Source organism: Mastomys coucha, unplaced genomic scaffold (assembly GCF_008632895.1).
Source record: "Mastomys coucha isolate ucsf_1 unplaced genomic scaffold, UCSF_Mcou_1 pScaffold15, whole genome shotgun sequence".
NCBI lineage: Eukaryota > Metazoa > Chordata > Mammalia > Rodentia > Muridae > Mastomys > Mastomys coucha.
In genome coordinates, this window is record NW_022196897.1 from 63,949,213 (window position 1) to 63,964,938 (window position 15,726).

The window sequence follows — 15,726 nt, forward strand, 5'->3', positions numbered from 1 at the left end:
TTAAGGAAATTCTCCTGGAGGAGATGGCATATGAGTTGAATGAACACTCATAGTTTAGGCTGGTGGAGCTAGAGGTGAGGGTACTATTAGGCTTTAGATCAGTGTGATAGGAGGCACAGCAGTGGGAGGTAGATTGGGGATTTGTGGGAAAACAGGAAACAATGTCTTTATAGATATAATAGTTGCTCACCAGAAGAACTTAGATGGAATGATTGATATACAAACCTGCCACAGTAAGCTTTCCAGATGTTGTATTTTCTCCAGCATAAAATGCATATTCTCCTTCATCATCTTTCATCATATTCAGGACTGTCAGTTTGTATATTTTCCCATGAGCTTCAATCTTATATTTAGAACTGGGCTTAATTTCCTTGCCCTTAAAATTCCATACAACATCAATTCCTGAGTGGGATAGCTCAACCTCAAAGACCACATTTTGTGTTTCTGTGCAGGTCAGGTCACGGAGACCTCTGATAATTTTAATTTCTAGGGGGGAAAAGAAAACATATGGTAGACATTATTACAATGAGACTGTAAAATGCTTAAAGTAATGACTAGTTACACAGAAACATCCTTACTCTCTACAGAGAGATTGCAGCTGGTTTCAACCCTGCCAACCATCAGCTTGTAAGGGCCTTCATCAGAAGCATGAGTTCGGTTAATCACAAGTCGCTGCTTGGTGCCTTTGACAATGGATTGCACACGATCATCAGGCTTGATTTGTTCATCATTTAGGTACCATTTAACGGAAGTTACATCAGGAACTGAGACTTTGCATTCAAGTACAGCCTTGGTGCCTTCAATCACATTGACATCTTTGAGAGGTGTTATCACATCAACACCTGCAAAAGAAGACACACAGAAAGAATTATATGAATGTGAAATTTGTTTAAAATGTCTGCACATTCAAGTTCTATGTCTCAAAACTATTGGGAATATAAAACTAGACCTGGGGTTATAACACAACATAGAGATCTTGCTTTGCATGTGAAATACCTTGGGTTTTTTTTTACCCAGCATCACAACATTCTTTAAAAGGATAAGAATTAACATAAAACTCTGTAAGACTCACTATAGACAGAGACATTCCCACTGGTGGAGAGTCCAAGGGCAGGAATCATGAAGGAGTAGTTCCCAGCATCTTCCTTGGCCATGTCTTCAATAAGCAGCATGTGTGACTGCTTGTCTATTACAATGTGAACTCTGTCACTGTGCTGTACTTCTTGGCCATCTTTCATCCAGACACCTTCTACATTTTCTAAGGAAACTTTGACTTCAAGTTGAACAATGTCACCCTCGCAGACCTTTTGATCACTAAGGCCTTGGAGAATAGCAATAGGTCGGGCTGTGATGGAAAGGAAAGAATGTTATTATTTTATCTTTAACCTGACTGATGCACACTGCAGTTAGTTATCAAGGATGGGAACACTCACGTTTCATCTTCAGTTTACAGGTTGTCTTTTTCCCATCGACGACAAAGCTGTACTCTCCCTGGTCCTCTTTGGTTACATCCTTGACTGTGAGGTTCTGGCGCCCACGGCGGGATGTAATTGAGTATTTGCCATTGGATTTCAACTCCACATCATTGTGATACCATTTGCCTTCTATGTTTTCTGGGGATATAATGCACTCTAACTCTCCTGAGTATGACTCTGGGACTTCTATGTCCTGAAGTTCTTTCACAAACTCAACTACTGCACCTGAAGATTAAAATGAAGGTGAATTAATGTCTTGGGAGAAGCATGCAACTAGAGTATGGCTAGAGATGCTGCTTTATATCTGTTATCTCTCTCTTATACTTTCAAGATTGTCTTCTTAACATATCTTCCTGCTAGTGGGCTGAGAAAATTTTAATACAAATCAGTTATTTTAATTTTTGAATTATTTTGGAATCAGGGAGATAGGTTTTAATCAAGACATTTTAAAATGAGGCAAGAAAATAATCCTGCTTTTAAAATTTTCAAATTTCAATACTACTAGAAATATACATTGATGACATTTGGTATAACGTTTATATCTAATTTCACTAAAATCATTTTTACAAAAAAGAAAAAAGTCTAGGTCATTTTATCACAGAGTAAAAAATGACTCCAGCAAACAACGCAGTCACTAATTAGCTTTTACCTTCCACAATAAGTTTTGCTGTTGTCTTGATATTTTCATCTTCCACAAGTACACAGCTGTAGTCTTCAGCATCAGATGTGTCAATGGTCAGTACAGACAGGAAGTGAACCTTTCGGTCAGAGTGCATCCTATACTTATCTCCTGCATGAACTTCGATACCATCTTTATACCATTTCACTTTGATAAATGGTTCTGAAGTTTCACATTCAAAGGTTGCCATGGTGTCCTTTTCCTTAGCAACAACGTCTTGCAATTCTTGTGTGAAAGTGATCAATTGCTTGGCTATGGAGAAGGGGGAGAGAATACAATTAAACTCTCAATTTGAATAATGGGAAAAGAAAAACATTTAAATATGATAAGGGATATTCATGGGCATGCAGAGAGAGAGCATGAACTATAAACGAAACATCTTGAGATGACTACCTTGGACGAGTAGGAATGCATGGCTCGAGGTTTCCCCGGCTATGTTGACGGCCTTTACCATGATGCTGGCAGAGTCCTCTGCAGTCACATCTCTTATGACCAGTTCACACACATTGTCTTCTGGCCAGTACCAGTAGATTCGGTCAGATCGCTCAATTTTCACACCGTTTTTATACCATTCACATTCAGGGTCTGGTTTTCCCACAACTCTGACTCTAAAGTGAGCATCAGAGCCTTGGCCAACTGTCTGGCTTTGGATTCGTTCAAAGATTTTGGGTGCCTCCATGCTAGGGCTCAGTTCGATTCTCTCGGGTTTAAAGGTTGGAATCGTGACCTTGCCTTCTTCAGCCAAGGCTTTCTTCTCCTCTTCAGTTAACTCTTTGGTCCAGTGCAGCAGCTCATCCTTGGTTTTCTTGAGGAGCTCTTCGTAAGACTCATCCTTCTTGCGAGACTTCAGCTCCACGGCTGTGATGGCCTCATAGTACCCCTCTTCGGTCCGGCGCTTAAATTTACTGCGCAGTTCTTCAGATTCCTCTGATACCTTCTCATGGGTAATTCTTTCAGCCCTTTTCAGCTTCACCACCTCTTTGGTTTCGCTGGTATCCACGGGTCTGTCTACCTTCTGCACTTCGAACTGAAGTTTTCCTGGTTCGTGTACGTGAAACTCGGGCTTTGGCTCAGGAGCGCGCCTGAGGACAGATCTGAAATCCTCCCTCTGCTGGATTTCAAGTTTTACTTTGTGTTCTGTCATGCCTTCAGGATTTTCAGCAGTGACCTTGACTTCACCTGTATCATAGGATTTGCAGTCCACAATATCCAGATAGTGAATGCCATCATAGCGAACTCTGAACCTTTTGCTTTTCCGGATGAGCTGTCCGTTGAGGTACCAGTTGACCTTGGGCTGAGGGTAGCCTGTCACTCGGCAGCGGAATCTGGCTGTCTCCCCTTCAAGTACTCTCACTGGCTCAGGGAACAAGACAATGTCTGGCTTCTGCTTTTCTTTTTGATCTGTTGTCACACCTGTCAGTGCTCCTTCGTGAGCCATTCTCTCTAGTTCTTCTATCCTCTGTAAGCCTTTCTTCCCGTCAGGCAATTGAGACTCTTCCACGAGACTTTTCTCATCTTTGACAATAAGAGTAGCAGAGGTATGATCTGTCCCATATTTGTTAGTAGCCCTGCAGGTGATGACGCCACTGTCTCTGGAATACGCAGCCCCGTAATCGAGGCTGCAGTAGCCGAATTCATTAATCATACGGAGCCTGTTAGCCGCCTCTAGAGGTTTCCCATCATGAAGCCACTCCACCACCATGGTTGGGTCACCAATTGGTGTTAGTCTGCACTCAAAGTGGGCAGGTCCAAAGCGCTTCAGTCTGAGGGATGTGAGTTTTTTCTTAAAAAACGGTTTCTGTTGCTTCTCCTTGTCATAGAGGTCCCCCTCCTCCCACTGTTCTTGACCATATCGCAAATGGAGAGGCTCCAGTTCTGGGGCAGCAATCTCCTTTGCTCTGTACGTTCCTCGTGGGATAATCAGCTTTCTTTCCGGTTCAGGTTCTGCAAACTCAACCTCCACATTGACTTTGCACCTTGTGGTGTCCCGGCCTGCCTTATTAATAGCGGTGGCAGTATACCAGGCAGAATCTTGGCTGATAGTGGAATCAATCTTAAGGGCAGCTTCTCCTTTGGTTCCTTCAATCCTGTTTAAAAATAAGAAAACAAAACCATCAATATAGTGGTAGAACTTTGTTTATTTGGCTACTGGGTTTGTATAAGAAGTTTAATTATCTATTCCAACATGCCTGATCCTTGGGTATTTATGAGGTACAATGATGTCACTGTTTTTCAGCCACACAATGTCAGGGTTGGGGTTGCCTGTAGCTCTGACTATCATTTCGAGCCTGGAACCTTCCTTTATGTTGACATTTTTCAGTTTTTCTACAAATGCTGGCTTGATCTGGTGTTCCACCGCTGAAAGAGAAAGGTCACGATTTAGAGCAACTGGGGCTGGAATACCTGTTTATGACCCAGGCAACAAAATAGGTTGCTTTAATTTCAATAAAACTCTTGTTTTACCTTCCACAGTTAAAGTCACAGATATAGTGGATTTTCCTGCCCTGTTTTGGGCCACCACGGTCCATTCTCCTGAATCGCTGGGTGACGCAGGGACAATGATCAGTGACTGAGTTCCATCTTCTTTAATGACGACTTTATGTGTATAATCATTGACAATTTGCTGTCCTGTTTTTTTTAAAAAAAAGAAAGAAAGAAAAGAAAAATCAAAAACACGTTGTAGAAGTTTTTTTGTTTTTGTTTTTGCATTATTGGATATAAATATACAAGCTTATTTCCGTGTTCAGGGAGTCATGTGCAAATCTGTATCATGCTTACCATTGTGAAACCAGAATGTCTCTGGCATGGGTCTACCCACAACCTTTAAGTCAAATCTGGCAGTCTGTCCTTCTAAACATTTGAAGGAAGCAGGTTTTAATACAAAGACTGGCTTATACAGTCTCTCCAGTTGTGCTTCATCTGTTTCCTCTAGCCTTCGTCCAGGGGACATCCGTGCAGGGGACATCCGTGCAGGGGACATCCGTGCAGGGGACATCCGTGCAGGGGACATTGCAGGAGACATGCGAATAGGTGACCTGCTCACTGAACGTGGAGAGACAGACCTGGAAATCAAAAGTAAACTATTGTTTTTCATGAAGCATATAGAAAACACAGAAGAACAAAAACCTTTCTGCCTTAATTGTTACTGTTATTTCAGAATTTGCTTCTGCATGTTTTAGAATGATCTCAAACCCACTGAGCCTGCCAGAATAATTTATTACTATTTTCCACAACATTATATTTTGCTTATATTAAAACCTGCTCATTCAACACATCCCGGTACCCAGACTCAAAATTTTAGGCAGCCCATAATACTTTCTTTCTACTTTGCCTTTATCTAAATTAGTCATTATATTTTCTTGGTTCAATTACTAAGCTATGTTAATAGATGTTTATTGGTTAAACCAAATAAACAAATGTAGAAAAAATATTTTTTATCTAAGTGGAGGAAAAAGTAGAAATTATATTCGCTAACAAAAAATGCAAAGCTCTGTGCATTATAAATGACTGGCTTGCATTTATAATGTAACTATCAGCCTGGGTGAACTAAACTAATTTTCACAGTTTCATGGAATCTCAGTGTTCCCATTTCCAAAGTAGCAATAACGCCCACTCCATTGTAGGGTTGCTATATAAATCCAGGGAATCATTCATTAAGACCATACATTAAATGAACAGGCACTATTGTTCTGTTAGATACATAGGAAAATAGTTTGCTATATTGATTAAAATCCCTTTGTTCATCAAAGAGCAAGAGAGAAAATCTCTTGGCAGCTGCCAGCACTGCCAGTGCCTAGCCTGTGCTATTTCCGTGCTTACTTTTCATGTGGTAGGAATTTGCTCCTGGGAGGTTTGGTGTTTTAAAGCAGAACACCATTCACCTCCAAGTACAGGTCTTACCTGATTCTGCTCACTGCTTCTGGTGTGGGCATGTAAGTTGGAGCGCTAAATGGTGCAGCAGGCTCCACATACAGTTTCCCTGAGCAAATTGCATTTCCTTTGATATTGCTGGCAAACGCAGTATAGATGCCCTCGTCCTCTGGAAGGACAACAGGTATACGCAGGCTGGCTCTGCCATCTTGTAGAAAGTCCATCTGATATCTTTCTCCATGTCTGATGCGCTTGCCATCTTTATACCATGCAATCTGCAGAGAACATCAGGTATGTGAGAACCAATTGGGACTGAACACTCAGAGTATAACTTATTTGTGCCTTTACCGCAGTGTGGAGGCATACTTCCGTAATATTTTTATTTTACCTTGGGTAATGGATATCCAGACATCTTGCAGTGAAAAGTGACACCCATCCCCTCAAGAATTCTATAATTTTTTATTCTTATATCAAATCCTGATTCGACAGCTTCAGATTCAGAAATGTCAACTGCCATCTTTTCTTCTCCATCCTCCTCAAGAAGTTCTTCCAGAGTTGTCTTTATTATTCTGTACTCTATCTCTTTAATGAGCCTCTCTTCAAAAGAAGAGATATGGAATTCCTATGGAGTAAAAAGACGATGGCTTAGTAAATGGCTACTTTCTCACTGACAATAGTTCTTTAAGGATACATATTAGTTATTTTCAGTGTTAAAGGCTTACTGATGTTTCTAACTGTACGAAGAATCTAGGTTTCTATATTGGTTTAATTTTAGTCTGTGTAGAAGGCGTCTTCGTCAGTGAATGCTGTGGCATGTTATGTAAAACTGTATTTTCAGAGCATGGGCTATTTGTGGGTGTTTGTTACAGAGACAGAGAGAATGTGGCATTGTAGAGTTGGTTATGGTAATATTTGGTTTTTTTTTCTGAATATATAATCCCTATTTCTAAAGTCATATTTTTTCACATATACCCTTCTAAGTCTAAAATTTTAAGTACAGCATATTATGGAAACAAAGAAACTTGTTAGCAGTGGATCTGACCTACAAATGGCAGAAGGTGAATATATTAAAAATGGAGAGTTATGGGAGGAAATGCGGTTCATGAAATGGCTGATTCGGTCATTATTGCTATACTCACTTGGTCTTCTACAAAAGTCCTGACCATCACAGTGTCTTTGGCCATTTTCTTCCTAATTAAGGCTTGTTCCTTTTCATACTCCTTCTCATATTCGGAATATGCAAATCCAGGTGCTATTTCTCCCACTTTGGGTTCTTGAATAAATGTGCTCATTTGTGTCTGGTAAAGCATTTCCTGCTGGGACTTCACCAATGCCTCATAATCAGCTGAAAGACAAGAACCCAAGTCATTTTGGTGCTTTTATCTAAAGGCATTCATACCGATATCCAATCAGGCAAGCTACGTCTAAGATAAATTAACCAAAAAAATTTTATTATCAAAACTTGTTCCATAAATATGTATTAGATTTTATCTCAAAACTAATGTACAATAACAAAACTATTGTGTACAGAATTTGATCGCAACAGTCAGTCCTTTCCGATCCCCAGAGATCTTCCTCATTTTTCTATGAAGCTATTAATAATTCATTTAGCTTCTGGATTTTTGTGTGTGTGTGTGTGTGTTTTAATTGTTACAATGAGGATAAAAGGGTAACTTCCCTTAAGGGGACTGGAGCAGATCAGGTGAGACAGAATATGGGATGCCCACTGTAAATATGCAGAGCTAGCAGAGACTAGCAGTGGCTCAAGAACATATTTATTTGGCATGAATGCCATTTTTTTCTTCTTTAAGGTATGTACATTGATAAATCCTGACTTTCAGCTTTTACTGGAAACTCCCTACTAAGCTTGGTATATGCTTGCCAGGCAACACTAAACAGGAGGTGAAGTGCCTTTGCTCTCTGGAGGCAAGGAGTACATTCTACGGTCTGCCACTGCCATCCATGCTAGCTGCCTGGACCCGCAAGGCATGTGGAGGTGGGATCCCTGCATCTTCCAGGGAATATAATAAAGTATCCTTCATCAACCAGGAACTACCCTGCCTTGTCTGTGTAGCTGAGGCTGAAAGGAAGGGATGGGTGCAAATGTGAGAACTGGGAAGCTGCCATATGCCTTTCTGCAAACACACAGCCACTCTCCTGCGTCACAGTTCATAATGTGCAGGGACAACTCAGCACCGTCCTTACCTTCCTCCAGCAAGGAGGCAGACGCAGAAGTCTCCCCGTGCTTGTTTCGGATGACAATAGTGTATTCTCCAGCATCATCAGCGAACGTCATAGAAATCACCAGTCTACACTCCCCAGTTTGCTTGTTATAACTCACTTTGTATCTTTGTGGAAATGAATCAGTGAACATATCAGTCATAAACAGTCCCTCCTAGAGTAAAAGAGCTGAGTGTACTTGTAAGTGTTTCTTTGGTACAGAAGCCAGTGACTAAGGCCTGTGTCTAAGCTCTGCCAAGAAGTGATCAAAAATTTTTGAAAACTGAGAAAATGCATGCAATGTATAAAGAGGGACAAATGGCCCAGTGCTTTAATTTCAAACATTATTCAGGCTGCTATAGGAGCCTGCCCTGATAGTCCCAGAAATGTGTCAGGCTGAGGTACATAAGTTACTTGATCCCAGAAGTTCAGGTGTGTCTGGGCAACATAGGGAAACTATCACAACACAAACCAGATAACAGAATACAATGCCACACAGGGAAGTACGTGCATCCGCACTGATGCTGGCTAGTGATATGGGCATCTAAACACTCGGGAGTTCCTATTTGTTAGTTATGTCACTTAAGGTTAAAATGAATAACCAAACTATAAGTTCTAAATATCTCAGTAGTTAGACCCTGGTCCACCATAGTCCCAATTCATAAGAAATTACACCTATGTATTCATGCCATCCTTTTATTCATCTGCAATGTGCTAATACATGGATGTATTATATGTGTTATATATGCCTAGGTAAATATATGTTAACATGCATACATAACTAGCTTTCTCCATTATATAAACTCTATTTTATTGTCTAGCAACTTAATCTTGGTGTGCATTTCTTGTAAGCTCTCTCAAATATTTGCTGGAATTGGATATGTAAAATATTCCATTTTTGTAAGACTATCAATTAATTAAGCTGGGATTATAAAATATGTCTGCCTCCCCCACGCCACCCCACCCCCCTGTCTCTAAGTTTTATTTCTTAGGAAAACTCTGCATAAAAGGCTGGGAATATAGTTTCATGGTAGAGTGCTTGTCAAGCATGTAAGATGTCTTATGTTAGGCTCTTGTACCATAAAAACAGCCCTCCAAATTGTGTGAGAATATAAAACACCCCAGAATAACTAATCAGGCTTCATTATGAGATAATCTACATTCAGGGACTGATGGAAAATGCAAGTTCTACTTCTCTTTCGAATATCTACATATCTACATACTCTTTAGAAGATCTCTATAGTTATATACCTAAATATCACACCATGGAGAATTCTATTACCCAAGCATCAAAGTACCTGTATCCAGTAGTGAGGGGAACACCAGATTTTTTCCAGTAGACGTGGGGCATTGGGTTGCCGCCAATTTGGCATTCAAACACCACACTCCCACCTTCTACCAGTTTCTGGACCACTGGCTTTGAAATGAAGAAAGGCGCGGCAGGCTCTCCAGGCCCTGCCTGCTCCTCTGTGATGCTGGTGTCAGTCATGACTACATCTCTTGACTCCAGGAAGCTGGGAAGAGAATGCTGTTTCTATTAGCTGTGAGTTAACAATGGACCACTAAGCATAGGGGAGAAATGTCAAAACCATGCAAAAGCAACGACTAAGCTGGTGAAAGAGAGGCTTACCGTTTCTCTTCTGTGGTAAATTTCTCAGTCAGAGTTGTTTCCTTGTCAAACTCTTCTGACACTAGAAGACACAAGGTGGCAATGAAGTGAGCCTGCAGCCTACTCCATTAGTGACCACAGGTAGTGTGGGAAATTAGTGGACCCTGCAATCTGTTTTGTAACTTCTATACAGGATAGTAATCTGATGTGTACGGAAACTGCCAAGAGTGTGTAGCTGCTGAAAAAGGTGACCTTCACAGAAGTTAGGATGGAGAAGGAGAAGCCACTGACCTTGCACAGCAAGATAGCAGGAAGTGCTGACGGTCCCAGCCTCATTCACTGCACTGCAGGTAAACCGCCCACTGTCTTCCGCAAAGGCTTCACGGATCATGAGACGAGCCATTCCACTCTGGAAGGTTATCTGGAAATCAATGGAACTTTCGATTTGGTAGTCTTCTCTGTACCAGGTCACCTTGGGGGATGGGTATCCAGAGATGTGGCACTCCAAGGTGACAGATTCGCCTTCTACGACAGTCACATTTTTTAAGCCCTGAAAAGAGAAGAAAATATGTCCTGTGCACATATTCATTAATCAACTCTACAAATTAGATCAGATACATGGCTGGAGCTTGAACATTTTAATTGGCACAAAACGCCCTATGATGAGGACTCTGGAACATTTAGCACCAACGTGGAAATTGGAATTTTCCCAATTTGAAATCAATGCCAGGCATGTCCCAGTCTCTGTAGTGGAATTACATTAACACCATATCATTGAGAGGCTTCTAGAGGAGCTGTAAGCACAGCAGCCAACACCACCAACCAACAAAGCGTCTCCATGGCATCCTTAGAGATGGTCCGCTTATGCTCTGTCCATCAGGGTGCTGAGAGTCACCTATGGTTTTTTTTGTTTTGTTTTTTTTTTTTAACTATGTCTGTTGTGGTAGGCAGGGGGTGGGGAGGATGACTGTCCTTTATATTTCCACTGGTCCTGATGTAATACTCTATGTATATCAGGATCATTAAACAACAAAATGATGGTTGCTGTATGGAATTCCCCTTTTCTAGCCAAAAACAGGGCATTGTGTGAAAGCCAGAATTTGTAAACCTCCTAATGGCACTTTCTCTTGAAAGTGTGGCATTTACTCACTGAGACTAAGGTAGGCGGAGTAACAGGAACTTCGGCAGGAGCAGGCACTCGCGCTGTCTCTGTTACCTACAGATAGGAGTTAAGGAAAGTCTTGTAAACCATCAGCACATACAATATAATAAAAGTTTTTTTGCAAAACCTTCCAGAGCGTGCTTGATAGAATGAAGCATGAGCCCAGGAAAGGGGGACGAGCATCCTCCTGGCAAGTTACCACGTAACTCAGGGACCCACCTTGGCTTCACGGCCACGCAGTACTTCGAAGTGCTCCTCACGAATGGTGCTGCCACTGATGCTCACCCCAATGTCCTTCTTCACCTCAATGCCAGCTTGACTCTTGTAAGTATCTGGTGCCGGTGCTGGTGCCGGTACTGGTGCCGGTGCCGGTGGCATGTCAGTGAAGGGGAACTGTGGGGAAGGGGTGGGCTCCGCCCTTACTCTAGTCTCTCCAGGCTTCACGGTGGGTGCCTTCACTGATTTGGTGATCTTCTGAGTAGAAGATGTGGCTGACAACTCTTTTTGTAATGTGGCGATAGCACTACCAGCTATCGAAGCCTGGATGCAAGAGCAAAGAGGTGGAACTACTGAGCTGTCAGGCAATTCACTTGGAAATGTATCTCAGAATTGAGCCTCATTCTCTCTGCCCTCGAGTGCTGGCATTACAGGCACATGCACCATGGCTGGCTTTGATGTACTTTCTCTATGACTAAGTACTTTCATTATGCCTCTTACAGTTAATGAAAGTCAGAGATCAAACAATTTATAAAGCTACTGGTAATTTCTGTTTAGTTAGAAAACTTTAAATTGCCCCTATAAAGATTTGCACGAGGCATCCCTTATTTTATGGCTCTTCTGGAGCCTGGGCAGGAGTTGTCTTCACTCCTGATGAGCGCTGCACTTGGAACCCATTCTACAACAGAAAATTCAAGATAAAAATGTAAAGTATCCATAAGTTCTAAGTACTTTGTGGTTGTACGTTTGGATGTCAGCCATGAGTCCACATGAACAGTGAAAGCAAACATTGGAAAAGTATTTCAACAGCTTCCTCATTGTCGCTCTAGCGTGTGTGTGTAGTTATTTGGTTCCAGTAGTAACTTGAGAATGTCCCCAAACACAGGTGTTATACATTGCTTATAAAGATCCTTTGAGGACAGAGAGGGAAAGTCCTTATTATAAAAGCTCTAGAATTAATGTAGAGGGTTGTCATGTGTTTTCTACTCAGCAGGACTAATAAGGAACAGGCTTTTGCAGGATTCTAGTGCAGGGCTGTGTCATTCCACAATCCAATTTAACTATCGTGGGATGATAATGAATGCTGTATTCAAAACCATTATAATGGAGAACTCAAATTAATTTTTTTAACTCATCAATTCTAGGTACGTTTTGTGGTCGCACATTTGAGTGACAGCCACAAACCTATGTGACAGGTGAAAACAGCATTCCTCACTTTGTGATCCTGTGAATATCTGATTTCTCATCATCCTCTCTTTTTTAAAATACATCCAGTTAAGTTACTCAACGTGTCTCGCAGCACATGAGGCTGCATAAACCGCTACCTTACAAAATGATTAGAAATATAATATAATCAAAGTAACTGAGTTTGAACCAGAGCTGAAATGAAAAGACAGAGAAGCCTGGGTGGATTTTGTCTCTTCAGGGGTGGAAGACAACTACGATGTATTGGCTTCACCCTAGGAGACCTCTGTCAGAAGACAAAGCTCAGAGCATCTGAGTCTACTCTAAATCCTTGTCTCTCATCCAAAAGGAACCTACAGTGGCTACACAAAAGTGCTCTAGCTACATCACGAGCAAGGATATAGCTATATGTACACATAATTATTACTCTCCACATCTTACCTCATATCCATGTTCTGTCTTAGGTACAGAAATTTTTGAAACAGTAAAGTGAGGGCTTGCTGTGCGGGGGCGTTTATCCACATGGACCAATCTTTCTGTTGAGATATCTGTAGTTTTCTTGACCTGCATTAAATGAAGCTCAGTGACGTCACTGTTCACCAGATGCCCCTAAACACATGTGGCTGCTGCCCCACACACAAAGGACTCACCTGCGATGATATATGCATTCCCATTTGGTCAGTAGTTTTGATATGAGTCTCAGAAGGAGCCTGAATCACAACAGGCTTGACTGCTTTAGGGACAACGTGGGGCTCTGAGGCTGGGCGCTGGGGCTGCTCGGGCACCTTTGCGGTGGAAATGTGTTCTTTGTAGCCATACTCTAGAGTGGTCTGCTGAGAATATGATTCCTCTACATGCTTAGGCTCTCTGGGTTCTCTCACACGGGCCTGGTCCACAGCAGCTACAACTGTTGCCACGGCTTCTGCCTTTTTCCCAACGCCCACCTGGAGACAAGGTTTTCCAAGTTAGCAGATGATAATGTCAAAGTTTCGCTTGGACATCTCCTCCCAGGGCATCCTCCTGGGATAGCTTCTTTACTTACTCAAACAGACAAAGGTATGGTAAGTGTAGAATATTTGGTTATATAACAATATTAATTGCTCAGCTCTTCCAAGAATTGGTGCTTCATTAATTATCATATTGTGAAGACTCCTATGTAGATATACTCCCTCTATACTGCTAGTGACTAGACAGTCAATCACACACACTCGAGACAGGACAACACAATATGACAATATGTATACAAAATCCTAAGGACGTTTTGAGTATTTCAAGGAATTTACCTAGGCAAGGCAGACAGTCAATTAGCACCCGGGAAATAAGGACTCCGGAGCAGGCTGTCTCCATCGATTATTTCTATTATTTTGTCAATCATTTAGTCTGGTGTCGGCATGACAACAGCAAAGATAAAAGTCTACTCAAATACTGTCATCCCCACATCCAGGAAAATCAATTGCTGCAGAGCGACATGGTTGCATGCAAGCACAAGATAAAAAGAGAGTTCCTGATCAAAGAACGAGCACCCGAATTTACTTAGGACTCACAGGGGATAGCTTTATTCAATCTATTAGAAAAATAGCTCTCTTAAAGCACATGAAGGAAAACATTGTGATTGAAATGAAAGCGTTATCATGTTTGGAATCAAGAGAACAACCTTTCACACTGAAGTTCAATTTGCTTTCATCTTTGCTGGGAGTTAAAGCAAAGACAAAGACAAATATTATTTTCTCCTTCCTATGAATCTGATTAACATGAATGAGAACACAATTCACAAAGGCATCCTCTCGAAGCAAGGGAAGCACCTGACGAGGCATGCATATTTTAGTTCTGTGCAGCACCTGAAACATCTCGAGAGGTCATGGGCTTTGGCTGTCCTGAGCACTTTAGAAGTAAGGCTCTCTATTAGTCTCTAGTCTTTACTTCTGCTAGGAGTATAGTTTAACATGCATCTGAAATGTGCTTTAAGTAAAAACAACCCAGACACCTTTAAAAAGGAGCCTCTGAGCCATATTTAAGGCATAACCATGGCCTGTAGAAGACAGGATTGACCCTTTAATGATCGTGGGTTTTATTGAGAAGTATAAAAATCTAATCTGCCATGAAAAACTGCAAATACTATCCTCCCTTCACACTGAATTTGGGAAGGAGCCCCAAGCTATCTGTATCAGGCTCATCAATTAGTTTTGTTTGTTGGTTTCTTTTATAAAAAACATTTGGACAACTAGTGGACTCTAGATGTTTCTATGTGTTCATCTTCAGCTAATGCAAACATATTACTCTACCTGAAGAAACTGAATTTTCATTTTATCTCATTGTACCTTTCAAGCAGCCTGTGATAGGAGAAGATCTGAGGCAGTTTTAAGTATATTCTAATGATGAGAAACTGACTCAAGGTTTCCACTGACCAAAAATTGTGCAACCACAATAATAACTATTGCTCCTAATTTTAAAAGTATGCCTTCAAAGTCTTAATTATGCCAGTATATTTTCAATTGTAGAAAAATCTACCTTTTCTTGAATTCATATATATATCAAAATCCATACACATGTGGTGTTTGGTGCAAATGACTGAATCCTGGTGGTTGTTCCTATTCCTTAGTAGACTTAAGTATCCTTTTTATTGTTGGATCCCAGATAAGCTGCGAATTGGATTAGGAGACCCCAGTTTACACCAGTTAAATGCTGAGAGTTAATTTAAGAAAAGTATTGTGTGATGTGGTCTTTTATAACTAGAAATGCTAACTATGCCTCTGGAGGTCTCAGGGTGAATCAAATCATCTCTCCCATTTGGTTGACAAGGGAAGCAATTAAAGGACCCCTAGGAGCACATGGGTTCATGACAGATGTGAAGTTATATGAGCTGATGACCAGATGAAACAACATGGGCTTTCATCTCCTCTTGCAAATATATTTGTTCTTGCTTAATGGCTAGTCCTTCTGTAGTCCTTGGCAGTGTAGCTGGATCACTAGTCTTTAAAGGGGTTATTATTAACTGAAGCAGGGAGAATTCCTCAGCCTCCACTCTTCACTGACAATCAACAATGAAAACAAGACAGATATTTTTTATGCTAACAGGGACAAGAAGGAAAATTAACCATAATTCTTGAAATTTGGCAGTGGTAAAGCTTGTTACATGTGAGACTTCTGTTAGGTAGTTGAGCCATTAAATATTAGTCTTAGATAAAGGTTTGAATCTTATCTTAAATCTTGTCTTGGAAAAAAAATTGACAAGCCTGTGATAGAAATCAACACTGAGGGAAACACAAGCAACACAAATCTTAGTGGCCAGTTCCCAGTGGAGAATAAACTC

The 15,726-nt window shown here is 41.1% G+C and overlaps 1 protein-coding gene across 21 annotated transcripts in view; it reads right to left on the minus strand.

Moving 5' to 3' along the window:
* The window catches only part of Ttn (titin), a 269,568-nt gene that overhangs the window by 235,655 nt on the left and 18,187 nt on the right, over positions 1-15,726 (minus strand). For all 21 annotated transcript variants that reach the window (XM_031370735.1, XM_031370732.1, XM_031370730.1 and 18 more), the window contains 20 exons: positions 13,067-13,360; positions 12,858-12,980; positions 11,235-11,555; positions 11,004-11,069; positions 10,145-10,403; positions 9,875-9,935; positions 9,543-9,758; positions 8,230-8,372; positions 7,164-7,369; positions 6,413-6,646; positions 6,055-6,299; positions 4,933-5,216; positions 4,618-4,782; positions 4,344-4,512; positions 2,548-4,241; positions 2,125-2,406; positions 1,434-1,700; positions 1,073-1,345; positions 579-842; positions 226-486 (listed from right to left, as the gene is read on the minus strand). In XM_031370735.1, the coding sequence (XP_031226595.1) occupies positions 226-486; positions 579-842; positions 1,073-1,345; positions 1,434-1,700; positions 2,125-2,406; positions 2,548-4,241; positions 4,344-4,512; positions 4,618-4,782; positions 4,933-5,216; positions 6,055-6,299; positions 6,413-6,646; positions 7,164-7,369; positions 8,230-8,372; positions 9,543-9,758; positions 9,875-9,935; positions 10,145-10,403; positions 11,004-11,069; positions 11,235-11,555; positions 12,858-12,980; positions 13,067-13,360 (5,827 nt within the window). The remainder of the gene's footprint in view (positions 1-225; positions 487-578; positions 843-1,072; positions 1,346-1,433; positions 1,701-2,124; positions 2,407-2,547; positions 4,242-4,343; positions 4,513-4,617; positions 4,783-4,932; positions 5,217-6,054; positions 6,300-6,412; positions 6,647-7,163; positions 7,370-8,229; positions 8,373-9,542; positions 9,759-9,874; positions 9,936-10,144; positions 10,404-11,003; positions 11,070-11,234; positions 11,556-12,857; positions 12,981-13,066; positions 13,361-15,726) is intronic.